At 35.1% G+C, this 25,789-nt stretch overlaps 6 protein-coding genes across 13 annotated transcripts in view; 3 read left to right on the forward strand and 3 right to left on the reverse strand.

Moving 5' to 3' along the window:
- LOC123310662 (neural-cadherin) overlaps nt 1-1,352 on the reverse strand; it is a 303,888-nt gene extending 302,536 nt beyond the window's left edge. For all 6 annotated transcript variants that reach the window (XM_044894221.1, XM_044894218.1, XM_044894220.1 and 3 more), the window contains exon 1: nt 1,132-1,352. The gene's annotated coding sequence lies outside the window, so the exon portion shown is untranslated. The remainder of the gene's footprint in view (nt 1-1,131) is intronic.
- Nucleotides 1,353-3,797: 2,445 nt separating this feature from the next.
- LOC123311851 lies at nt 3,798-4,893 on the forward strand. The gene is made up of 2 exons (XM_044895949.1): nt 3,798-4,151; nt 4,615-4,893. Exons 1-2 carry the CDS (start codon nt 3,907-3,909, stop codon nt 4,844-4,846), a joined length of 477 nt encoding a protein of 158 aa, XP_044751884.1. The 5' UTR covers nt 3,798-3,906; the 3' UTR covers nt 4,847-4,893.
- A 659-nt stretch (nt 4,894-5,552) lies between these two features.
- Nucleotides 5,553-8,684, reverse strand: LOC123310977 (heat shock protein 83). The gene is made up of 2 exons (XM_044894707.1): nt 8,526-8,684; nt 5,553-7,892 (listed from the first exon to the last, which is right to left on the reverse strand). Exon 2 carries the CDS (start codon nt 7,890-7,892, stop codon nt 5,739-5,741), a length of 2,154 nt encoding a protein of 717 aa, XP_044750642.1. The 5' UTR covers nt 8,526-8,684; the 3' UTR covers nt 5,553-5,738.
- A 1,025-nt stretch (nt 8,685-9,709) lies between these two features.
- On the forward strand, nt 9,710-11,968 carry LOC123312158 (cleavage stimulation factor subunit 1). The gene is made up of 6 exons (XM_044896414.1): nt 9,710-10,201; nt 10,258-10,445; nt 10,504-10,892; nt 10,949-11,187; nt 11,244-11,452; nt 11,538-11,968. Exons 1-6 carry the CDS (start codon nt 10,098-10,100, stop codon nt 11,738-11,740), a joined length of 1,332 nt encoding a protein of 443 aa, XP_044752349.1. The 5' UTR covers nt 9,710-10,097; the 3' UTR covers nt 11,741-11,968.
- A 626-nt stretch (nt 11,969-12,594) lies between these two features.
- LOC123311451 (zinc finger protein 385A-like) lies at nt 12,595-13,580 on the forward strand. The gene is made up of 3 exons (XM_044895438.1): nt 12,595-12,755; nt 12,818-12,998; nt 13,328-13,580. Exons 1-3 carry the CDS (start codon nt 12,672-12,674, stop codon nt 13,468-13,470), a joined length of 408 nt encoding a protein of 135 aa, XP_044751373.1. The 5' UTR covers nt 12,595-12,671; the 3' UTR covers nt 13,471-13,580.
- Nucleotides 13,581-13,712: 132 nt separating this feature from the next.
- LOC123311450 (glycerol-3-phosphate dehydrogenase, mitochondrial) lies at nt 13,713-18,621 on the reverse strand. 3 transcript variants are annotated; one of them, XM_044895437.1, is made up of 13 exons: nt 18,405-18,621; nt 18,052-18,187; nt 16,814-17,199; nt 16,580-16,743; nt 16,215-16,508; nt 15,958-16,161; nt 15,714-15,908; nt 15,434-15,625; nt 15,170-15,379; nt 14,916-15,115; nt 14,707-14,805; nt 14,562-14,663; nt 13,713-14,155 (listed from the first exon to the last, which is right to left on the reverse strand). In XM_044895437.1, exons 2-13 carry the CDS (start codon nt 18,151-18,153, stop codon nt 14,021-14,023), a joined length of 2,283 nt encoding a protein of 760 aa, XP_044751372.1. In that variant the 5' UTR covers nt 18,154-18,187; nt 18,405-18,621; the 3' UTR covers nt 13,713-14,020. The 3 variants fall into 3 exon arrangements, with proteins under 3 accessions (XP_044751372.1, XP_044751371.1, XP_044751370.1); XM_044895436.1 differs by lacking the exon at nt 14,562-14,663 and having other exon boundaries at nt 18,405-18,620; XM_044895435.1 differs by lacking the exon at nt 14,707-14,805 and having other exon boundaries at nt 18,405-18,610.
- Nucleotides 18,622-25,789: the final 7,168 nt, after the last annotated feature.

Here is a 25,789-nt window from a genome sequence, read left to right on the forward strand (position 1 = left end):
TCACACGTCTCAGCCCCCATGTTTCATATATTTTCTGTTCAATTAGTCTATCCTCTGTTTATCATCATCATCATCATCAGACATTAGTATAATTTCACCGAGAGTTTCACAAAGCTTGACCGGGGAATCCGAGCTTGATTGACAGATCCACATCGATCAGTTTTCCATCGATAGTCCAGAGCTATGAGCGTTCAGAATATCATTCTGAATACAATAAGAATACATCCTACCCGGTAAACCAAATAAATCAGTTACCATACGACCAATTAGGCCCCAAACAACGGTAGTGAAAATTTCATGCGACTTGTTTTCTCACAGTCCGTTGTCACGTTAATCATTTCCTGACTCGATTCCTCATTCAGGAAACATTCATTCGGCTGAATAAATTTCATAGAGGGTGGCGTACTGACATGCAAATAAATAATTGCCTCACAAATGGAGCTTGAAACCCCCCACCTTTGGGAAATCAAAGAACGGCCGAAAATTTTGGTCAATATCACGCAAAGTAGTAGTTTTCTCATACAGCAACAGAGATTTGCCAGAAAGACTTTTTTTTCTTAGATTTCAGCGCCAAATCGAACGGCAGAAGGAGAATTATTGGGTACCTATATCTGGACTACAGGTATCGAGAAACTGAGGTGAATACTTATCAGTAATTATATCCATTCTGCGTATCAATCAAAAAAGAAAGATTTCAGAGAAACGATTGTATCGTAAGACTTCTCTAGGCGTCCTGAAATTTATCGTACGTCCTGAAAAGATTCGCGAAATCGAGAAATGAAGTGTAGCATTTGAAGGTAGGCAGTGGCGCCAATTCCTGGCGAGCTTTAAAAAGCTCGCCGATTGCTGGAAATTCATGATTTTAAGGTGAAAATCTAGTGGAACGCCGGTGTTAGGGAAGAAATAGAGGTAGATTATATCCCTAGATTGCCGAATAACCCAGAATAAGGAGGAAAACTCACGTTGGGGGCTAAATATCGTAAAATCAATAATAGAGTCCAATAGCGCTGTCGCGTTTTAACCACGATATTTTGACGTTTCTTGGTTGGAAATCAAACTTCATGCAGGGGAACGAGGTGGGTTTGGAAAAATTCATTCGAATAGCCGCAGATCTTTGAAGGAAAAACTCACAATTTAAACTAAAACCTGGTCGATTCCCCTGTGATCCCGGTATCCAAATAGCGCTTTTACCAGTGAACTGTCACGCACATCGTACAGTAATAACACTAAAAATTCACACCGAAATTTGTTGGAAACGATTCAAATTTATCGGCAAACTAGCGGCATTCCAGTCCTCTCAAAACAAATCCCGCATCGACTGCACTACCACAGTTTGACTCGCATCTTGGTAATTGAACATACGCGAGTGGAACAGCGGAAGGCGCAGATGCCATCTGGACTCCGTAGTGAAATCCGAGGGTCCTCGAACCGAACCGATTGCCGGCGAGGGGTGCTAAAAATGGCCGCCGGTATACACCCCGCATAATTTTAATTGGCATACTCAGAACTAACATTCAATGGATCTCAAAGTATTAGAGGACAAGTTTAATGAGCTTCGTGTAATTGAATGACACGTAAACTGTGCATTTTTAACGTTGTTCTCGGCCGGGTTCAACCCCTATTTGAATAGGTGTACACCTTTTCCCGCCAGAGAAAATTGGATGCCATAAATCGCGCAATAAGGTTCTATGGGAGTATTCACAGCTCAATTATTAGGTATCTTTCATCGTATCATCATACGAAGTAAAGCATTTTCAGTTTAAGGAAGCAAAAGTCGCAAAGATTCCACAATATTGAATCTTTTTTGCTGGGAAATATCACCACATAGATAGGTCCAAAATTATTTTCCAATGGCGCAAAATATATGGTTGTTTAATAGATAAAAATGATATTTGATAAAGGGGGTTCTTGATGAAGCTGTAGGTGTTAACTCAACTCACAAACTTACATATCTTCGTATTATACAGATTACAATTTTATTTTAACAGTAGATTCTTGAGGTCGAGGAACACTTTTGTACTTAACCAGTTTTTCCAAATCGGTTTAGTTTAAAAGACACAGGCTTTTGAAAAAACATAAAAAATGCTATTTGGTAATGGTATAGGAAAAAAGTGTTTCTTTCGAACTCAAGAATCTACTGTTAAAATATTTGTACGAGTCAAAGACTCACCCTGTATACTAGAGAACAGATACAAAAACCTCGCCAATAGTTAACTCTTCTGTCTGCCCGTATAAGTCAAAGTGAGAGTAATGAGCTGACATTTACAATATTGTCTTGATTTAAAGCATTTCTCTTGGTGATTGACGAAGTGTCTTGTTTCGAATTTAAATCTTTTTTGTTGAGAAATATTACCACAATCGAGTCCAAATATTATTTTGGAATAACGCGAAATATGTGATTGTTCAATGGATAAAAATGATATTTGATAAAGAGAGTTCTTGATGAAGCCTGAATGTGTTAACTTACATATCTTCATATAATACTTATCTATACTTACTAGAGAACAGATATAAAAACAACACCAAAAGCTCTTCTTTCTTCTGTCTGACCCTATATAAGTCAAAGTAAGAGACATTTTCACTATCGTCTTCATTTAACACATTTCTCTTGGGGATTGACGAAGTAAGTATTTCGAATTCAGCATCCCATCAAAAAAAAATCAAAAAATCCTTTGCTAAAACACAAATATTTCAAACAACAACTGACAAGTGTTCTAATGGCCTATAGTTTCCTCTTAGGTTATCTTGTCTTTGAACCCCAATAAAATTGCTACACTTCTGTTGGACAAATCAGCACTTTTTGACCAGAGACAAATCATCAGCCAGAAAATGTCTTTTCCAATATCATATACAACTCTATGATTGAAAATTCGCTGGAATTACCGAATTCGATGAAAACTATTAAAACCAGACATTTGGTTAATTTTTTACTATCTTTGTTAGCTTACATTCCGGTTAGGAATATTGACATGAGAAAATTCTTTTAGTTATGGCATTGAGTATTAAACTTTAAACTCAATGGTTATGGTCAAAAGTCAACGAAGCTAAACCTTAGAACATTCTATATTCTAAGAGCTAAACTTCCTGGATCATGGAGTAAGTATTCATAGATCTATCCACACATTAAAATACCATTTCCACCCTTTCGGTAATGTTTGAATTTTCATGTTTATTTCATATTATAGAATTTCTATGAAGTAAACTTGGTTGAGAATTCAATAATGTGAAACGGTTCGTCAACTTTTGTTTGTCAATTTAATTGAACTAAAGACAGATTATATATTTCTATGATATAGCTTTCAAACCACGACACGTGTTTCGCTATCACAATGTAGCATCTTCAGTAGGGTGAAGGTAAACTGTAAATCTGTTAAGCTGATGTAAATTTAATGACCTACCTGTAAATATTTCGGGTATATTACAAACCTTTTTCTAGTTACTGAGGAGTGAGAAGATACCCCGAATATAGTTAAATTAGTTTATGTTCCTGAATGATTAGGGTGGGTTTATCCACCTATCAGTAAACTGTCTCTGTCTATAAATCTTACCGATAGGTGATAAGCCGGCCCTAAGTGGAGAATACATAGAAATATTTCGGAACCTCAACGAAAACTAAACTTTTTTTCGAATAACAAGTCATTGCACCAAAAAATTCATGAAAAAAGTATACAAAAATCATTGTTTACGATTTTAAAATTCGATATCAAGCATATATGCTAAAAAAAATCATAAAAAATTTTCATTCAATCATTTCACTCCACATTCCGATAAATCGATTATACAAGTTTTATTGCCTAGGAAACAACTATGGCCTGACAATATTTGTCGAATGGCTTACAGTCCATTTTTCTCCGAGGGTTTTTCCTTTTTTTTTGTTAGTTCTAAATTGTTCTAAATTGAACAATTATGTCCAATCAACAAATAGCCGGTTCCAAGGAGAAGATCAATTCTCAATCCAAGGAAGAGCTGAAGACTGAGGAGCATCAAGTGCCTAAACTGAAAGACACCCCTCTAACAGAAGCAGCCCCTAAGACTGAAGGTCCTAAAGCAATGTGGTGGAAGAAGAAGCCTCCATCGCCAAAATTGCCTTGCGAGATCCTCACGCCAAATGACAGCAGAGATCCCAGTTATACAGATTTGACTTTACCGTAGTAAGTAAATAAAAAAACTAGTAGTACTAAGATTAATAAATTCAAATTTCACATTTTGATCCTCAAATGTTGAACCTGTAAAGTGTAAACTGTGAAACTCGAATGTAGAGTTTCAAATCGATTATTTCAGTGTGAACGCCATCTGCTGAACAAAGATATATCTACTTTCACCATGTATTCATATTCTCTATAGAGAACTGTTTTAAACGAATTCATTTCTTGTGATATTTTCAGGGTTTCAGGGCTTTCAGGGGTTGTTTTCCAGTCAAGGAACAATAACTATGACGTGAGAATTTGCTTGGTATATTTATGTATACACACGAGTCTCAAATACACACAAAAAAACATTCCTCTATAATTTTATTCCAAAAAATATCTTTACATTTTCCATTGAGTAAATTATTCAAAAAAGTAAATATATTTGTGTTAATTCTAAACATTTTTTGCGCTTTTTTTCTTTCAGCAGGGTAATATGTCGACAGCGCTACCAGAGATGTGCAAAAAAATATCGCAAGCAATTCATAACCGAAATCAAACGTCAAGAAGCAATGCAATTCAGAGCTCTAGATGGTATCAGAATAAGGAGGGAATTTTGTGATCCCTTGATAGAACCACTGCCTCCTAAGGACAGAATTAAGCTGACGCCTAAACAACAATACAGACTGGATGAATTGCTAAAAACGAATATTAAATGAAATTCAAATATATTATGAAGCATAAATAGAAGTATGGAACTCACAAAGATCCTTTATTTCCAAAATTATGAAGGACAAATCAGTCCTCAGTTACAGAAACTGTGAACAATGTAATGCAATTTCCCTTAGAAATTTCAGTTCCTGAATTTTAAACAATGCGATGAAAATGTAAGCGATTCGATAATTTCCTTTTTCCACGCCAGTGCATTCGCCAATTTGTTACGTCTCATGACAACATCGATATATTTTCGCCAAAACTTTGTAAGCCTCAATTACTTGCAGATATTTAGGCAAAAATGTGTCTATATATTTCTCAATAGAAATTAACAAAAAATTAATGTAAAATATAGCGCAATGCTTTGTTATTTAACTGAGAATTATTTATTTCCGATCTTCATTTTAGTACTCGTTATTGATTCACCAGAAAATAGTAGATAATAAAATTTCCAACTACAAATATATTTAGTATTTTATTAGAAGCATATTCCAACCAACTTATTTCTCTCACATCAAACAGTAACTTTCGCTATTCCTATGAAGGGTAGCTATTCCAAAAGTTTCAATTTGAAGGCTGATTAATTGAATAGCTATATATATTTATCCATTAATTGACTTTCAAACTGGTAAGTAGAAATATACCAGAGTTTTAGTGGCAAATTTTATCATTCGCATTTTGAAACAAAGGAAAGGGTAGTGAAAAACATAATTAAATTGATGTTCTTTTATTCTCAATACTTTAACAATAATCAGTACGAGGGAATCTTTGTTGGAACACAGCCAAAAATTATTCTTTCGAGATATACTATAAAAAAATAACTTATTATAGGAATGACGAGAACATACTAAAACACATGTTCAAATAATACATATCAATAGAGAGAAGAGATTATGTTTAATCGACTTCCTCCATTCTTGAAGCATCTTCGGCATCGCCAGCCTCAGCAGCAGGAGCATCAGTAGAAGGTTCCTCAACTACCATAGATTCTTCTTCGTCGATACCCAAACCTAATTTGATCATTCTGTAGATTCTAGAAGCATGTACTTGTGGCTCATCCAAAGTGAAACCAGAACTAAGGAGTGAAGTTTCAAAAAGTAAAATTACTAGATCCTTAACAGCCTTATCGTTTTTGTCAGCTTCAGCCTTCTGTCTCAAGTTTTCAATGATTGGATGGTCTGGATTGATTTCAAGATGTTTCTTGGCTGACATGTAACCCAGGGTAGATGTGTCTCTGAGAGCTTGCGCCTTCATGATACGTTCCATGTTTGCAGTCCAACCATATTGAGATGTTACAATACAGCAGGGAGATTCGACTAACCTATTTGATACAACAACTTTTTCTACTTTGTTATCTAAAATGCTCTTGATAACTTTGCAGAGACCTTCGAATTTAGTCTTGTCTTCTTCGCGTTTCTTCTTCTCTTCTTCATCTTCAGGCAATTCCAAACCTTCCTTTGTTACAGATACCAAAGTTTTTCCATCATATTCCTTAAGTTGTTGTACAACATATTCATCAATAGGTTCGGTCATGTACACTACTTCAAATCCACGCTTCTTGACACGTTCAACAAATACAGAGTTGGCCACCTGTTCTTTGCTTTCGCCAGTTAGGTAGTAAATGCTCTTCTGGTTTTGCTTCATTCTGCTAACGTAATCTTTAAGTGAACATGCTTCGTCACCACTAGCTGAGGTGTGGTAACGGAGGAATTCAGCCAGTTTGGATCTGTTGGCAGAGTCTTCATGGATACCCAATTTGAGGTTCTTGGAGAACTGTTCGTAGAATTTCTTGAAATTATCTTTGTCTTCAGTCAGTTCTTCAAATAATTCCAAACATTTCTTGACCAAGTTCTTACGAATGACTTTGAGGATCTTGTTCTGTTGCAACATTTCTCTGGAAATGTTCAAGGGTAAATCTTCAGAGTCAACAACACCCTTGATGAAGTTCAAATATTCTGGGATGAGTTCTTCACAGTTGTCCATGATGAATACTCTACGGACATACAATTTGATGTTGTTCTTGCGCTTCTTGTTTTCGAAGAGATCGAAGGGTACTCTACGGGGAACAAACAAGAGAGCTCTGAATTCAAGCTGTCCTTCCACACTGAAATGTTTGACGGCTAAATGATCTTCCCAATCGTTGGTGAGGGACTTGTAGAATTCACCATACTCTTCTTGGGAAATATCGTCAGCATTTCTGGTCCAAATGGGTTTTGTCTTGTTGAGTTCCTCATCTTCTGTGTATTTTTCTTTGATGGTCTTCTTTTTCTTCTTCTTTTCTTTGTCTTCTTCCTCGTCCTCGCCTACATCTTCAATTTTTGGTTTATCAGCGTCTTCAGTTGTTTCCTCATCTTTCTTTTCTTCTTCAGCTTCATCTTCGCTCAATTCCTTTTCACGTTCCTTTTCTACCAACAATTTGATAGGGTACCCAATGAATTGAGAGTGCTTCTTGACGATTTCCTTGATTTTGTGTTCTTCTAAGAAATCAGCTTGATCTTCCTTGATGTGGAGAACGATCTTGGTACCTCTTCCTAGTGGCTCTCCGTTATCAATACGTACAGTGAAGCTACCACCTGCTGAAGATTCCCAGATGTACTGTTCATCGTCATTGTTCTTTGAGACCACCGTTACTTTATCAGCAACCAAATAGGCAGAGTAGAAACCCACACCAAACTGACCAATCATGCTTATATCAGCTCCAGCCTGCAAAGCTTCCATGAAGGCCTTTGTTCCAGATTTGGCAATAGTTCCCAGGTTGTTAACTAAATCGGCCTTGGTCATACCAATACCAGTATCAATAATGGTAAGTGTACCATCGTTTTTGTTTGGGATAATTTTGATGTAAAGATCTTTTCCAGAATCCAAACATGTTGGATTGGTGAGAGACTGATAACGGATTTTGTCCAAGGCATCAGACGAGTTGGAAATCAATTCTCGGAGAAAGATCTCTTTGTTGGAATAGAAGGTGTTGATGATCAAACTCATCAACTGAGCAATTTCCGCTTGGAAAGCGAAGGTCTCAACTTCTCCATTCTGTACTTCTTCAGGCATCTGGAAAAAAAAAAACAAATATAAGAAAATAGAAACGGAGATGAACTGTCAGGATTTTCAACAAATCAGTAGAACCAAAAAACCGTTAAAAGTCCGATTAAGCCCCGCCCAATTTTCAAAGTAATTATTTCACCACTTGAACTATTTTCTACCAAAAATTGTATCTAGAAAATTTTAATTGAAATCAAAATAATATAAGAGCACTCTGAGAAAAAATATTGAATGAAGGAAATAAACTTTGAATTATTGCCAAATATTTTATAATTGCAGGATGAAATGAAGCGAATCATATTTAATTTTACTAGAGGATCAAATTGAAACAAACATTTTTATCGATCACATACCTACGCAACGATCAATATAAAACAAAATGTCGCAAATTGATTGGGTGGGAAAACGCACGAGAATTTTCTAACCTATTAAAAAGCCGGTTCAACTGAAAATGTGCAGGCATTTCTTCAAGGGAAATTCGAATATAATTTAATCCCAAGAAAATTTGCAACTAATGCCCTTTAAACGTCTGAATTGAAGGCGCTTTATGAAATACCGGTAGAAAAAGATGCGTTCATTGAATTTCCCAATGAGAAAAACTAGGCAAACGAAAAATATCGGTAATTTTTTAAAACAACATACCTTGAAAGTCTTCGAATTCAACAGATTATTAACTTGAAACTGGCAAAAATTCACTTGTAATATAGCACTTCGAAAAGAGTTTTTCCGGCTCAATAGCACTGGAACGCTTGTGTGTCTGATTAATTCTGCGGCGATGCGCGCTTGTTCGCGTATTTATAGCCTACGGAATTCTAGAACATTCTAGAACGTTCTAGATGCCCGTGGAATCTCATGGAACATAAAATTTTATTGATCGCATGGTTTTGTTTCCGGTATCAACGGCGCTAAATTCAAATCTTAAATTGAAAAATGAACGAAATTGTTTTTTTATAATGATTTCTGAATTAAATGAACGATTGTTCGAAAGGAAGTAGTTGTTATGAAACCCTTTCTTCCTGAAAATTGTAATGAATGAGAATGATTTCTAGTCAACCTTCCACTTTTGAATGTATCCCACGTGTGTTTCTAGAAACAATATTAATTTTCCAAATAACTGCATAGTAATGAAATTTACAGAAAAGTGGCTCAAAATCTTTCAAGAATTTGACTTATTTTTTAAAATAAATTTCATAAATATGTATTTAATACCTACGGAAACTAGATTTCGAGCAACAATCATCCCCATTCGATTGTTATTCTATCTACCAATATTTTGAATATTTCAATTAATTTAGGCGTTTATTTTTCACAGAAACTAAAACATTTTTCACATTTTGTAAAACATACTCTTCATTTGATTACAATTCGTTTATTTATTCTATTTCCATTCAAATAAAGGTACCTTTCTTTGTAGTGAAAATTCTAAACAATCACCTCTATACATTCCAAAATCTACTTATAAACATATTATCAATCTTCAATCAATATTGTTGTTTTCCATCCTAATAAGGGGTGAGAAAATTTTTTTATTTCATTATTCCAATTCCTATATTCCTTCACTTACTTACCTACTGGTACTGATATTGAATTAAGGTAGGTAAGTAATTAAGTATATCGAATTATTAGAATATTTGAAAAATTCAAAATTTTATTCGATATACCTATTACTTGATTTCGAATTTACCAGCTGCATATAAATAGGATTAACAAGTTTCAGTGGGAATAATATCCTTTTATAATGTCTCATCGATTAAATTTTTTTTTTTTTTTTAGCAACACACGTTGTGGAATATTTAATATTTGAATTTTCTTTATGATCTTCTTGAATTCAGTTTGATTATTCATTTTCTATTCATAATAGGCATCAAATAATCTAGAAAAAAGAGGACAACGGACTATTATTCCAGAATGTTCCAAAAGGAAATAATGTATGAATTGCTAGAAGTTTTCCAGAAACGGCCGGCATTGGATATTGGATGATTTGATATTTTTCATTCAATATTGGCGAAAGTTTTCCCTCTGTACTTTATCAAGAAGTAAATTCAAATGATACCTGTAGAGAAAAAAATTTCATTTATTGGATTCATTCCTATTTTATTTTTCAAAGAATTTTTCTTCATCGGATTGACTTGACGTGTCCTTAACCTCAAATATTAACATTGTAGTGTAGCTCATTTGTTTATGGACTTGGTTAAGCATTGTTAATTGTAGAAAATGACTAATTCTAATAACAACAGTAACAGTCCTGCAAAAGAAGATGATGCGGATTCTAGGAATTTACTCAAAAATCGAGATTACTTATATCGCCTGATTATAAGGTAAAAAAAATCGTTTTGTAACACATAAAATACATATAATTGTTATCCTTTTTCAGTCAGTTATTTTACGATGGACATCAAGCAATTGGAACAAGTTTAACAAGTGCTGTTCAGGCAGATCCTCCTTGTCCTCCAAGTGATCGTCTATTTCATATTGTATTAGCTGGTCTCGAACATGAGCCAGAGCGGAAGGATAGACCCCAAAACGCTGGAATCGGAAGCAATAACATAGGCCCTGGGTTAGGTAGATAATCCCGAATATTTTTCAAATTTTATTTAGTATCTACATCTGAATCTTGTAGATCTAGAGTTCGAAACAGAGAGTAATGCTCCTGCTCCGGAACCAGCTCTATACGAAACCGCATATGTCACATCCCACAAAGGCAACTGTAGAGCTGGATGTTTCTCAAGTGATGGTCAACTCATAGCAACAGGGAGTGTTGATGCCAGTATCAAAATATTAGATGTTGATAGAATGTTAGCTAAGTCAGCCCCAGATGAAATGGATCCTTCAAGAGGAGAGCAGCAAGGACATCCTGTGATAAGAACACTGTATGATCACATGGAAGAAGTAACTTGTTTAGAGTTCCACCCTAAAGAGACTATCTTAGTTTCTGGATCTAAGGATAATACTATAAAAATGTTCGATATTTCGAAAGCCAGTGTAAAGAAGGCTTTTAAAACTATAACGGTTAGTGCAAACATTTCCTTAATTTTTTCTCATGTATAAATCACTTCTCCTTCAAGGAAGCAGAGCCAGTCAAAGGAATTTCTTTCCATCCATCTGGAGACCACCTCTTAGTTGCAACAAACCACCCGGTGGTTAGGTTGTACGATGTTAATACCACACAGTGTTATGTCAGTGCTTTCCCTAATCACCAACATACCAGTACTGTGACATGGGTGAAATGGTCCCCAGATGCAAGGGTTTTTGCTACTTGCAGCAAAGATGGCAGTATAAAACTGTGGGATGGAGTTTCTAATAGGTTATTCATGAATTTTCTAGTTGAAATAATCTTCATTATATTCAAACATATTTCAGATGTATAAACACTTTCATCAAGGCACATGATGGTTTGGAAGTTTGTTCAGTTGCATTTTCCAAGAATGGAAAGTATTTACTATCGGCTGGAAAGAATTCTATTTGTAAATTGTGGGAACTTACAACAAGTAGGTGTCTTATAGCTTATACTGGAGCGGGAACTACTGGCAAACAAGAGTATGAAGCCCAATGTGTGTTCAACCATACAGGTAATAACAAATTATATCCTAGTGATGATTTGAATAACAATATGTTCGTTTAGAACATGAAAACTGATCAGAAACCTTATTTCAGAGGATTATGTCCTATTTCCGGATGAAGCCACCACTTCGTTATGTGCATGGAATTCAAGAAATGCGTCCAGGAAACAATTGATGTCTTTGGGGCACAATGGTGCAGTAAGACTCATTGCTCACTCTCCAACTCAAGCGGCATTCCTCACCTGTTCTGATGATTTCAGAGCAAGATTTTGGTATCGCAGGACCCCGACTCTCTAAGTCTAGGGGACCATGCTCACAGAACCAAATTTATAGTTTGAATTTTAATTTTTCTGAGTTCTATTTGATTGTTTATCCAATCAATCTGATTAGAAATGAAGTATTTGAAAGAATGAGATCAAGAAAATGTTCTTGTGTTTGGGCCGAATGAATTTATATGTAATTCATACGATGTCTGTAAATATGAGAGAATGTATGCTGTTTGTGAATAAAAAATTTTTATACGAGTATGTTTCCATTTATTTCACTCTATCCAAGCCTGCCTGCTTTGCAGATCGAACTCAACTTTACCGATTCAACTTAGTTTACTCAACTCTATCTTGAGTCAAAAAACATTTTGAAAAGATTAATTTCTTTCCCGCATTATTAAGGGACACTTTTGAATACATAACGAATGCTGGAAAATGGGTAAAAACGCACGAGAGTAGGAAAATAGTTGTTGAATCAAATTCGCATACTCCTCATAAGGTGAAGCGATATAAGAAAGTGGTGGAGGAGATAGAACGATTCAGCTAACAAATATTAAATTCTAAGTGCCCCAATAGCTTTTCTTTTATGATTTTTCATTATAACACTCGGGCTTCTAGCAAAGAAACTTCGAACGCCATATAAGGGTCCTGTATTTTAAGTTTTTAAGAAATATCCAGTTATTTATTCGAATTTCATTTTCTCCCGAAAGCTCATTGAATGAAATTGCTTTATGAAGCTTCCCTATTTCCAAAACATCTCCGTTTTGTAGGCGCTTTTATCAAGTTTACTTCCTATTTCGTCATCTGAACAAATTTTCCTTTTCGCTGTATGACTTGCGTATGAAAATGACAAACATATGGTTTTTCAAAAAAAGATCATATGTTCCGTCGAGAATAAACATTCATTGACCAGTAGAACGCCATAATGCTCTTAGAACTAGACTGTTAAATTAAATTTCAAAATGTCGGGGGATCTTCATACTGCAATTCAAGAAATAACTACGGAATTTAAGTCCTTTGAAAACCTAGAAGACAATGACCAACAAGTGAGTCCTCATAATAATTAGAAACGATTCAACAGACTTCACTTTTTATGAATTTTTTCTAGTGTGGTTCCGGCTTGGAATGTCAACTATGTAACATTAAAGTTACAAGTATGAAAATTCTGGAGAGACATTTGAAAGGAAAAAAACATCGAATTCGTGAAGCGAAAAACGGAAGGGAATTTTTCTGTGATATCTGCGATGTTCGAGCGAACAGCGAGATTCAGCTAGATATTCACTTGAAAAGTAAGTGAAATCAAGCACCACATTTGTGTAATGATGGCCGCGCAAAGCGATTTTGACTCGATATGAAAATTCTCCCAATTTTACAAAAAAAATTGGTTATCGTCCATCGACTCATAGTGAATGAGCTTTTGTTTATTCTTTTGTTTCATTCAATAACATCAATAAAGGGTCGATTCAACCATGTTTGAAATTGGTCAGTTAGAATTTTTATTCCACAATCGAGTCACTTTTGAAAACTCTATGATTAAATTTATGGGATTGAAATAAATTAATTCAGAAATTTTTATTTCAAATGTTACCGATTTGGTGCATAATATTTTTTCCTTCAGGTTCTAGACATAAAGGAAATATAATGAAGAAAGAATCTTCAGAATTCACGTCAGTTTCTGCTGGAACTAAAGGAATATGGTTGATTGTTATTTGTTTGTTATGTCTTTTTTTGAACTTGTTATTATTATTCAGAACTAGTTGATTTATTTTGATGGTACTTCTTTAGAATAAGATTTATATACATATACATATATATATTTTTGTTATATATCAACATAATTGTTCATATTGATAATATATCTCTGCACAACATTTCTTGTTTCATTGTATAAAATTTTCTTCAATGCTTGTGGAAAGAGTTTGATTTCTCTGTACAACAAATTTCAGTTATTGACAGAGATGTGATTGATTCGAAATTGTTATCTGTGAAAAAAAATCTTTGAATGATGCAAATCCATGAATCATCTTTTATTTATGTAACAAGTCTGTAACAGTTCTCGATCGCAATGCAGCGTGAGATAGATACAGAAAAAATTATTCTCTCATTGAAGTTTCAGAATTATTCTGATGAAAAATGGAGGTAAGTCTTCTTTCTGTTTCTTAAATTATTTCAACCAAAAGTAGGAACTGAAACCTTTGAAAGCATTTGTTGGTCTTCTGTATTACAGAACAAAATAAAAGCTATAAGTTACAATAAATAAAAATATACAACAGAAATTTTCTATATACAATAAAAAGATTTATATTGTGGATTAAAGACCACCGCCGCTGCGCTCAACTGATATTTTCTTCTTAAGTTTTTGTCTTTCATGTTCTGCTTCTTCCAGCTCAGCCATTCTTGCGAATCTTGAGTAAGTCACATGTCCGGACTTGATAGCTGACATCATCTGAATAATAGAAAATGATTTTATATTTGGAAAAATAATGAAATCATCGTATTCAGGAGGAGAATATTCAATCGTGAGTTTTGTTTGTTAAGTATTATATGGGGATATGGGGAAGATATTTGGCTTTGAAGTTGAAAGAAATAAGGCCATATTTATGCAACAAACATAAAACAGTCTGTTAATTGTGCATTGGTATCTGGGTATGGTGTTCATAGTGCGTGCATGTATGTCTGGATCCGCCATTTTGAATCCAAAATTGTAAACAAAATAAGTGACAGTAACAGTTGACAGTTGCAAATTCAACTTGTCTTTTAAGCTTGAGGCAAGAAGCCAATGCATGCGAAAGTTAAAAAAAACGTTAAACACAACTTCCAAAAACAATGCAAGGAAACAGGCAATAGCCAACCTGTAAATATTCATCAAGTTCAACTTGTCCGTTCATGTTTGTATCAATTTCCTTCAAGATTTCATGCAGTTGTTCACCCGTTACATTTTCTTCACCGCTTTGCTGGAAGAGATACCCAAATTAATATCGGCATATGAATGCTCACCTGCAAATAATCGGCTAGTTCCAATTGACCGTTATGCATGAGCTGGATATCAGTCAATAATGAATGGATTTCGTCCTCAGTCAATTTGATTCCTAGTGACTAATAAACTTTTATGAGTGAATATTTTAGAACTTCAAGTACATACATTTTAGGTTCAAAAGAGTAAAATTAACTATGGTAAAACCGTTCAAATATTTCACATCTTTTACCTTGAGACTTCTTCTGATATCGTTTATCGATACATAGCCTTTGTGGTCCTTGTCAATGATTTGGAATCTTTTAATATAAAGCTGTATCTCTTCCTTGCTTAAATTGATTGGAATTTTATCCCTACTAGCGCGATTCACGTTTTGTCCCATTTCATTAGATAAGAAATCGGTGGCTGCCTGACTTTGCTTTTGTTTCTCCTCTGGAAGCAATGAAATTCAGTAATGATGTTAACATTTCAATACACTCATAGTACCCTCAGACCAGTTGAGTTCTTCAGCCATTATATTTATTATCTGCGGTAGGGCTTCCTGTGCAGCTTGAACATTCAGAAAGGCTAGTCTAAGCCTTCTTGCAATCATATCAATAGCAGTCAAGGCGTATTCCCTGACCCCATACCTTATTTCGGCATCAATGTATGGAAATTCTGGATGCAATTTCTTCCCTATTATTGGCCAACGCTGACCTTGTTAAAAACAGCCTGTTAATATTAGAAAAGGACTTGTTTGAAATAGATTACCTGTTAAAGACGCCAATTTTGCTACTGAAAAAGCTCTATCTCCATATGAATTTGAAAGATGTTGGGCGACCTCACATTCTAAACCAAAATCTTGTACAAGCCTGATATACATTGTAGGGGTCCATTCATGAGCTCCTTCCATTAGAACCCCTGAGGTTTGACTATGAGCTTTCTTTGGTTTCAAATTACAGGCTGAAAAGTAGAAAAGTTCAATGAATTTGTATCTTGAATTTATTCTTTCATTCCTCAAGTGAAAATTTCAGGAAAATGTGATACTTACCTGTGATTGCAGCATCAATGGTTTCTTCTGCCATTGACCTGTATGTGGTCCACTTTCCTCCAGCTATAGTAACCAAATTAGATTTACTAACGTGAATGATGTGATTTCTAGCTATTGACTGTGTATCTGCCTTATTTGGATCAGAAACTAAGGGACGGATACCACTCCAAGCTGACAGAACATCTCCTCTTCTCACTAAAACACACAGTGAACAATAAAATAAAAAAAATTGACTTTCCTTTACCTTCAACATCCGGATTCAAGTAATTTTTGACTTCTTCTAAGATAAACGTGATTTCATCTTCTGTTGGCTTAGGATTACGTGTAACTTCGCAAGGGAGATCTGTTGTTCCTGCTATGGTTTGCTTTTGCCATGGTAAGAAGAAAATTACTCTACCATCACTTGTTGACGGATCCAATAGTCCCATTTGTTCAGGGCTGTAATAACCTAGAAGGATAAATTGGAACAAAACAAATTTTGGAATTATTCAGGTTAGTTACCTGGAAGAGTGATATGAACTCCACTGCTAGGAGCGCAAATTTCGGGTACTTTAGGGTCGTCCATCTTCCTTATGAAATCTGTGAATGGTCCGGTAGCATTTATCACACATTTGGCTGGTATGTCCCAGGTTTCTCCTGTGATTTCATCCTTTACAGACACCCCACAGACGACCTCCTTGTCGCCTTCTGTCTTTTTTAGTAATTTTGTGACCGACACATGATTTGAGACAGTCGCACCATGCCTAATGGCTGTCAAGGCAATTGCTAAATTCATTCTTGCATCATCTTGTTGACCTGAAAAAACTCACAAGTATAGAATGAAAGAATATAGGATTTTCTACGCATCAAAAAGAGAAAAATCTTACCATCATAATATACTAGTGCTCCACATAGGGCATCACCTCTTAACATAGGAAATAACTCCAGTGCACTTTTCTTAGATAGAAGATATGAACTTTTCACATTTTTCAAGCCTGCTACTAAGTCATAACATTTAATTCCCACCCAATAGTAAGGAACTTGCCACCATCTGGAAGAGAGAGTTTTTATTGCGATCGGCAATAGATGGCGCCAGTTATTTTCAGTCCAAATATACCTACTTATAAACTGGCAGCATTATAGGTAAGGGATGGGCAAGATGAGGAGCAGACTCAAGCATTAAGGCTCTTTCTCTAAGTGCTTCTTTAACCATTCTATATTGTTCTATATCTAACTGCATTATAGCTTTTTGTAAGTATCGTACTCCACCATGAATAAGTTTAGTGCTACGGCTAGAAGTTCCAGAAGCAAAATCATCAGCTTCAACAAGAGCTGTTTTTAATCCTCTGGTGGTTGCATCTAAGGCACATCCTACCCCAGTTGCTCCACCTCCTATGACTAAGACATCAAAAGATTCTGTCTTTAAGGATTTCAATAATTCATCCCTACTTGGTAATGGCTTCTTTGATCTTGGCAGTGCAATTTGTTGAGCATGGACTGTGTTCCACTGAAACAAGTCATATTGGTAATTGGAATTGATTTTGATTCACTTAATCTATTTATGCAAATAAAAATTAAGTTCAACATAACTACAATAAGGATTTTTGGCTGAATAATCTTGAGGGTCTATTTTACAAATTTTGAGATGATAAAATGAAATAAATTTCAAGTACTTCAGTAAACAATTATTTCAAATTCATTTATCTCCCACTACAGCTCATCATTTTTTAAAGTGTGTCTAGTCATTAAAGATGGGACAATGATTAAATCATTTAATTTGAAATTTATCTAAGGCAAATAGAGGAGCAGTTGAGATGAGTAAGTTAGAAATTTGTGATGATATAATTTTGCATGATACCATCATAGTAAGGATGATATCTCATTATTTGCTTCATAAATTTTTTCTGCCCTCTTGAAAAATAAGTTTGCAGAGATGGACCACTTAGTCAAATACAAGCAGCAAAAAATTATATTCTGAAAATAAAATTATAACCTTTACCTTGAGCACTCAAATAGAGAATAATGAAGGCTTTCACTCTTGATTGAGTAGAAGTAACTCCAGTAGAGTTTTTGTGTCTAAAATATTACACTATTATACAAGCAGAAAGAGAAAAATTAGTTTCAAATTTGCATGAATATGTTACCTACAATATGCATGCATATCTTTTTTTTCATGTGATAGAACATCCAAATAAAAATTGGGGCAATTTTAAATTCTACCAGATAATTGCACAATATTATGAACATGAAAAAACTTTCTGTAACTCAGTGGAAGAGAACTGGTGAATTCCCCAACTTCTGAGAAAATATCCACATGGAATGAGATTGAATTCAGAGAATTGTAAGGATTCCTACATACCCTTCTATCGAAATCATCATCCATAAAAAAATAGGTTGTTATTCCAGCTCCTACTGCCCCAGCCCCACATACAACAGCGAATTTCTTAAATTTCGAAGCCATTTTTGGAATTCCAACCACGTTAGTGAAGTGCTATCTGAAAGAGAATACAGTAGAGAATTTTAAATACCTTGGAGATTAATTATATAACAATTTGCGCCTATGTATATTATTATTAGACCCGCTAAGTTGAAATAAATAAAACTAGAGAGGGAGCGATATCATACAATAAAAGTTAATGATACTCCTATAAGATGTCAAACATATTTAAGAGAAGTTTATATTAAAAGTTTTGTAGACTTTCCTGTACTCACCTCGATTATAAATAGAAAAACATGATTCAAAAGGAAAGAATAATCTTGGTTAGGTTTTACCGCTGTCACTGGTCCAATGTCACATTAGCTAAATAATTAAAGTCAGCGCCTGGATGTTGCATGAGATCTGGGATAGTTGCGCGCGAAACGCGAAGTTGAAGGAGTAATCAAATTCACAACATGCAGTGGCGTAACAATCGAAAGGACAACTTTATATTGTTGACGAATAACCCGAAATCTACTGATTTTGTTTTGGTACAGCGATTGGAAAATGCAAACCACAAATTATATATGAAGTTTCTTGAATTTTCTTGATCGATTTGGCATGGCCAATCGAAAAGCATAGAAAACAAATATGACAACAGTATATATGATGCCTAGTAACTAACTTGGGAAAATTAAACATATCCCTTACGATACGGTTCACTGAAGTTAAATATGATTAACTAACCGCTATATTTGAGTAAAAATAATGTACGAGTTGAAGACAAATGACTTTTCAAGAATACATATTCCAAAATAGAATAGATTGTCAAATAGTCATTTTCCTAACAAGGGCGCAAAGTTCTACTTTTTCGCACGCAATTAGACACCCACGCTTTAAAATGTTAAATTTATTAACTATCAAACAAAGAATCGAAAAAACATGTAGTTTTCTCTAAAGATGTGATTTTATTTTCCGCACATTGGACGTACGAATATGCGTGCAGAACACAGTACTAAATAACTTTATATGCATGCTCGTCAAGATGGATTTGCTTATTTTGAAAACTTCAATAATGGAGTTTTGATAAAACTCATAAAATTTCTCAGTTCGTTCTAAACATACATTCTTCTCCACCTTTGGAGAGTTGTAAATGTTTGCAAATGTTATCGGCATATAAATTCTTATCACGTGTTGATCACATCATGAATTAGTTCCTTTACTATTATCACAGTGATTGTGAGTATTGTAAACTTAATCAGCCCGTCTACATTCCACATGTATGCCGCTTACTATATCGATGTTCGAATGTTATCACCATTTCTATTTCGATTCCTTAGTAAAAATTTTCCACACAATCCACTTGTTAGAACTTAAATTGTTGACTCATTGGGTCAAGGTTTTATGAGACGATATCTGAAGGATAGCAGAGAAATTTTGACATTGACACCTATTATTCCTCTACATATTTAGAATTGAAAGTTTTGTCATACTTAGCAGTTAAGCACCTCTTCTAAAAGTGCCTTTACACTTACCAAAATCTCAAATATCTGGCACAGTTTCGGAGAAAATAATTTCTTTTGTTTTTCCACTTTTCATTTTCGAGTTGACTTCGAACAGCTATCTAGAGTGCAATTCTCTATTGAATCATCAACTGTTTGGTTTCCTAGAATCTTCAAAACAAATATTATGCGCTCCATATCCTAGAACAGTAGTAGAATATCCTGATTTTTAGACAGAGTAGCAAAAAGGTGATTTTAGGGGGGCCTAACCCCTTGCTCATTTTTGACCAAAAAAATAGAGATTTTCGAAATCGAGTTTTTGTGCTAGGGTGGAAGCCTAGGCAACCCTGATTATATAATCGGAAATCCCAATCGTATCAGACGAATATAACAGGAGATATCGCAGATTGAAAAATTGCAATTTTTGAAAAATTCCATTTTCAAGATGAAAATCTAAACGAAGGGAGATAGGCTTTCGAAATTGCTCGCAATGGATGGAGCGTGTTCGAAAACCTATATTTCCATACCAAAATCTCAAATATCTGGCACTGTTTCGGAGAAAATAATTTCTTTTGTTTTTCCACTTTTCATTTTCGAGTTGACTTCGAACAGCTCTCTAGAGTGAAATTCTCTATTGAATCATCAACTGTTTGGTTTCCTAGAATCTTCAAAACAAATATTATGCGCTCCATATCCTAGCACAGTAGTAGAATATCCTGATTTTTAGACAGAGTAGCAAAAAGGTGATTTTAGGGGGGTCTAACCCCTTGCTCATTTTTGACCAAAAAAATCGAGATTTTCGAAATCGAGTTTTTGTGCTAAGGTGGAAGCCTAGGCAACCCTGATTATATAATCGGAAATCCCAATCGTATCAGACGAATATAACAGGAGATATCGCAGATTGAAAAATTGCAATTTTTGAAAAATTCCATTTTCAAGATGAAAATCTAAACGAAGGGAGATAGGCTTTCGAAATTGCTCGCAATGGATGGAGCGTGTTCGAAAACCTATATTTCCATACCAAAATCTCAAATATCTGGCACTGTTTCGGAGAAAATAATTTCTTTTGTTTTTCCACTTTTCATTTTCGAGTTGACTTCGAACAGCTATCTAGAGTGCAATTCTCTATTGAATCATCAACTGTTTGGTTTCCTAGAATCTTCAAAACAAATATTATGCGCTCCATATCCTAGAACAGTAGTAGAATGTCCTGATTTTTAGACAGAGTAGCAAAAAGGTGATTTTAGGGGGGTCTAACCCCTTGCTCATTTTTGACCAAAAAAATCGAGATTTTCGAAATCGAGTTTTTGTGCTAGGGTGGAAGCCTAGGCAACGCTGATTATATAACCGGAAATCCCAATTGTATCAGACGAATATAACAGGAGATATCGCAGATTGAAAAATTGCAATTTTTGAAAAATGCCATTTTCAAGATGAAAATCTAAACGAAAGGAGATAGGCTTTCGAAATTGCTCGCAATGGATGGAGCGTGTTCGAAAACCTATATTTCCATACCAAAATCTCAAATATCTGGCACTGTTTCGGAGAAAATAATTTCTTTTGTTTTTCCACTTTTCATTTTCGAGTTGACTTCGAACAGCTATCTAGAGTGCAATCCTCTATTGAATCATCAACTGTTTGGTTTCCTAGAATCTTCAAAACAAATATTATGCATTCCATATCCTAGAACAGTAGTAGAATATCCTGATTTTTAGACGGAGTAGCAAAAAGGTGATTTTAGGGGGGTCTAACCCCTTGCTCATTTTTGAACAAAAAAATCGAGATTTTCGAAATCGAGTTTTTGTGCTAGGGTGGAAGCCTAGGCAACGCTGATTATATAATCGGAAATCCCAATCGTATCAGACGAATATAACAGGAGATATCGCAGATTGAAAAATTGCAATTTTTGAAAAATGCCATTTTCAAGATGAAAATCTAAACGAAGGGAGATAGGCTTTCGAAATTGCTCGCAATGGATGGAGCGTGTTCGAAAACCTATATTTCCATACCAAAATCTCAAATATCTGGCACTGTTTCGGAGAAAATAATTTCTTTTGTTTTTCTACTTTTCATTTTCGAGTTGACTTCGAACAGCTATCTAGAGTGCAATTCTCTATTGAATCATCAACTGTTTGGTTTCCTAGAATCTTCAAAACAAATATTATGCGCTCCATATCCTAGAACAGTAGTAGAATATCCTGATTTTTAGACAGAGTAGCAACAAGGTGATTTTAGGGGGGTCTAACCCCTTGCTCATTTTTGACCAAAAAAATCGAGATTTTCGAAATCGAGTTTTTGTGCTAGGAAGGAAGCCTAGGCAACGCTGATTATATAACCGGAAATCCCAATGGTATCAGACGAATATAACAGGAGATATCGCAGATTGAAAAATTGTAATTTTTGAAAAATGCCATTTTCAAGATGAAAATCTAAACGAAAGGAGATAGGCTTTCGAAATTGCTCGCAATGGATGGAGCGTGTTCGAAAACCTATATTTCCATACAAAAATCTCAAATATCTGGCACTGTTTCGGAGAAAATAATTTCTTTTGTTTTTCCACTTTTCATTTTCGAGTTGACTTCGAACAGCTATCTAGAGTGCAATCCTCTATTGAATCATCAACTGTTTGGTTTCCTAGAATCTTCAAAACAAATATTATGCGCTCCATATCCTAGAACAGTAGTAGAATATCCTGATTTTTAGACGGAGTAGCAAAAAGGTGATTTTAGGGGGGTCTAACCCCTTGCTCATTTTTGAACAAAAAAATCGAGATTTTCGAAATCGAGTTTTTGTGCTAGGGTGGAAGCCTAGGCAACGCTGATTATATAATCGGAAATCCCAATCGTATCAGACGAATATAACAGGAGATATCGCAGATCGAAAAATTGCAATTTTTGAAAAATGCCATTTTCAAGATGAAAATCTAAACGAAGGGAGATAGGCTTTCGAAATTGCTCGCAATGGATGGAGCGTGTTCGAAAACCTATATTTCCATACCAAAATCTCAAATATCTGGCACTGTTTCGGAGAAAATAATTTCTTTTGTTTTTCCACTTTTCATTTTCGAGTTGACTTCGAACAGCTATCTAGAGTGCAATTCTCTATTGAATCATCAACTGTTTGGTTTCCTAGAATCTTCAAAACAAATATTATGCGCTCCATATCTTAGAACAGTAGTAGAATGTCCTGATTTTTAGACAGAGTAGCAAAAAGGTGATTTTAGGGGGGTCTAACCCCTTGCTCATTTTTGACCAAAAAAATCGAGATTTTCGAAATCGAGTTTTTGTGCTAGGGTGGAAGCCTAGGCAACGCTGATTATATAACCGGAAATCCCAATTGTATCAGACGAATATAACAGGAGATATAGCAGATTGAAAAATTGCAATTTTTGAAAAATGCCATTTTCAAGATGAAAATCTAAACGAAAGGAGATAGGCTTTCGAAATTGCTCGCAATGGATGGAGCGTGTTCGAAAACCTATATTTCCATACCAAAATCCCAAATATCTGGCACTGTTTCGGAGAAAATAATTTCTTTTGTTTTTCCACTTTTCATTTTCGAGTTGACTTCGAACAGCTATCTAGAGTGCAATTCTCTATTGAATCATCAACTGTTTGGTTTCCTAGAATCTTCAAAACAAATATTATGCGCTCCATATCCTAGAACAGTAGTAGAATATCCTGATTTTTAGACAGAGTAGCAAAAAGGTGATTTTAGGGGGGCCTAACCCCTTGCTCATTTTTGACCAAAAAAATCGAGATTTTCGAAATCGAGTTTTTGTGCTAGGGTGGAAGCCTAGGCAACGCTGATTATATAATCGGAAATCCCAATCGTATCAGACGAATATAACAGGAGATATCGCAGATTGAAAAATTGCAATTTTTGAAAAATGCCATTTTCAAGATGAAAATCTAAACGAAGGGAGATAGGCTTTCGAAATTGCTCGCAATGGATGGAGCGTGTTCGAAAACCTATATTTCCATACCAAAATCTCAAATATCTGGCACTGTTTCGGAGAAAATAATTTCTTTTGTTTTTCCACTTTTCATTTTCGAGTTGACTTCGAACAGCTATCTAGAGTGCAATTCTCTATTGAATCATCAACTGTTTGGTTTCCTAGAATCTTCAAAACAAATATTATGCGCTCCATATCCTAGAACAGTAGTAGAATGTCCTGATTTTTAGACAGAGTAGCAAAAAGGTGATTTTAGGGGGGTCTAACCCCTTGCTCATTTTTGACCAAAAAAATCGAGATTTTCGAAATCGAGTTTTTGTGCTAGGGTGGAAGCCTAGGCAACGCTGATTATATAACCGGAAATCCCAATTGTATCAGACGAATATAACAGGAGATATAGCAGATTGAAAAATTGCAATTTTTGAAAAATGCCATTTTCAAGATGAAAATCTAAACGAAGCGAGATAGGCTTTCGAAATTGCTCGCAATGGATGGAGCGTGTTCGAAAACCTATATTTCCATACCAAAATCCCAAATATCTGGCACTGTTTCGGAGAAAATAATTTCTTTTGTTTTTCCACTTTTCATTTTCGAGTTGACTTCGAACAGCTATCTAGAGTGCAATTCTCTATTGAATCATCAACTGTTTGGTTTCCTAGAATCTTCAAAACAAATATTATGCGCTCCATATCCTAGAACAGTAGTAGAATATCCTGATTTTTAGACAGAGTAGCAAAAAGGTGATTTTAGGGGGGCCTAACCCCTTGCTCATTTTTGACCAAAAAAATCGAGATTTTCGAAATCGAGTTTTTGTGCTAGGGTGGAAGCCTAGGCAACGCTGATTATATAATCGGAAATCCCAATCGTATCAGACGAATATAACAGGAGATATCGCAGATTGAAAAATTGCAATTTTTGAAAAATGCCATTTTCAAGATGAAAATCTAAACGAAGGGAGATAGGCTTTCGAAATTGCTCGCAATGGATGGAGCGTGTTCGAAAACCTATATTTCCATACCAAAATCTCAAATATCTGGCACTGTTTCGGAGAAAATAATTTCTTTTGTTTTTCCACTTTTCATTTTCGAGTTGACTTCGAACAGCTATCTAGAGTGCAATTCTCTATTGAATCATCAACTGTTTGGTTTCCTAGAATCTTCAAAACAAATATTATGCGCTCCATATCCTAGAACAGTAGTAGAATGTCCTGATTTTTAGACAGAGTAGCAAAAAGGTGATTTTAGGGGGGTCTAACCCCTTGCTCATTTTTGACCAAAAAAATCGAGATTTTCGAAATCGAGTTTTTGTGCTAGGGTGGAAGCCTAGGCAACGCTGATTATATAATCAGAAATCCCAATCGTATCAGACGAATATAACAGGAGATATCGCAGATTGAAAAATTGCAATTTTTGAAAAATGCCATTTTCAAGATGAAAATCTAAACGAAGGGAGATAGGCTTTCGAAATTGCTCGCAATGGATGGAGCGTGTTCGAAAACCTATATTTCCATACCAAAATCTCAAATATCTGGCACTGTTTCGGAGAAAATAATTTCTTTTGTTTTTCCACTTTTCATTTTCGAGTTGACCTCGAACAGCTATCTAGAGTGCAATCCTCTATTGAATCATCAACTGTTTGGTTTCCTAGAATCTTCAAAACAAATATTATGCGCTCCATATCCTAGAACAGTAGTAGAATATCCTGATTTTTAGACGGAGTAGCAAAAAGGTGATTTTAGGGGGGTCTAACCCCTTGCTCATTTTTGAACAAAAAAATCGAGATTTTCGAAATCGAGTTTTTGTGCTAGGGTGGAAGCCTAGGCAACGCTGATTATATAATCGGAAATCCCAATCGTATCAGACGAATATAACAGGAGATATCGCAGATTGAAAAATTGCAATTTTTGAAAAATGCCATTTTCAAGATGAAAATCTAAACGAAGGGAGATAGGCTTTCGAAATTGCTCGCAATGGATGGAGCGTGTTCGAAAACCTATATTTCCATACCAAAATCTCAAATATCTGGCACTGTTTCGGAGAAAATAATTTCTTTTGTTTTTCCACTTTTCATTTTCGAGTTGACTTCGAACAGCTATCTAGAGTGCAATTCTCTATTGAATCATCAACTGTTTGGTTTCCTAGAATCTTCAAAACAAATATTATGCGCTCCATATCTTAGAACAGTAGTAGAATGTCCTGATTTTTAGACAGAGTAGCAAAAAGGT

Source organism: Coccinella septempunctata, chromosome 4, assembly GCF_907165205.1.
Source record: "Coccinella septempunctata chromosome 4, icCocSept1.1, whole genome shotgun sequence".
NCBI classification, from domain to species: domain Eukaryota; kingdom Metazoa; phylum Arthropoda; class Insecta; order Coleoptera; family Coccinellidae; genus Coccinella; species Coccinella septempunctata.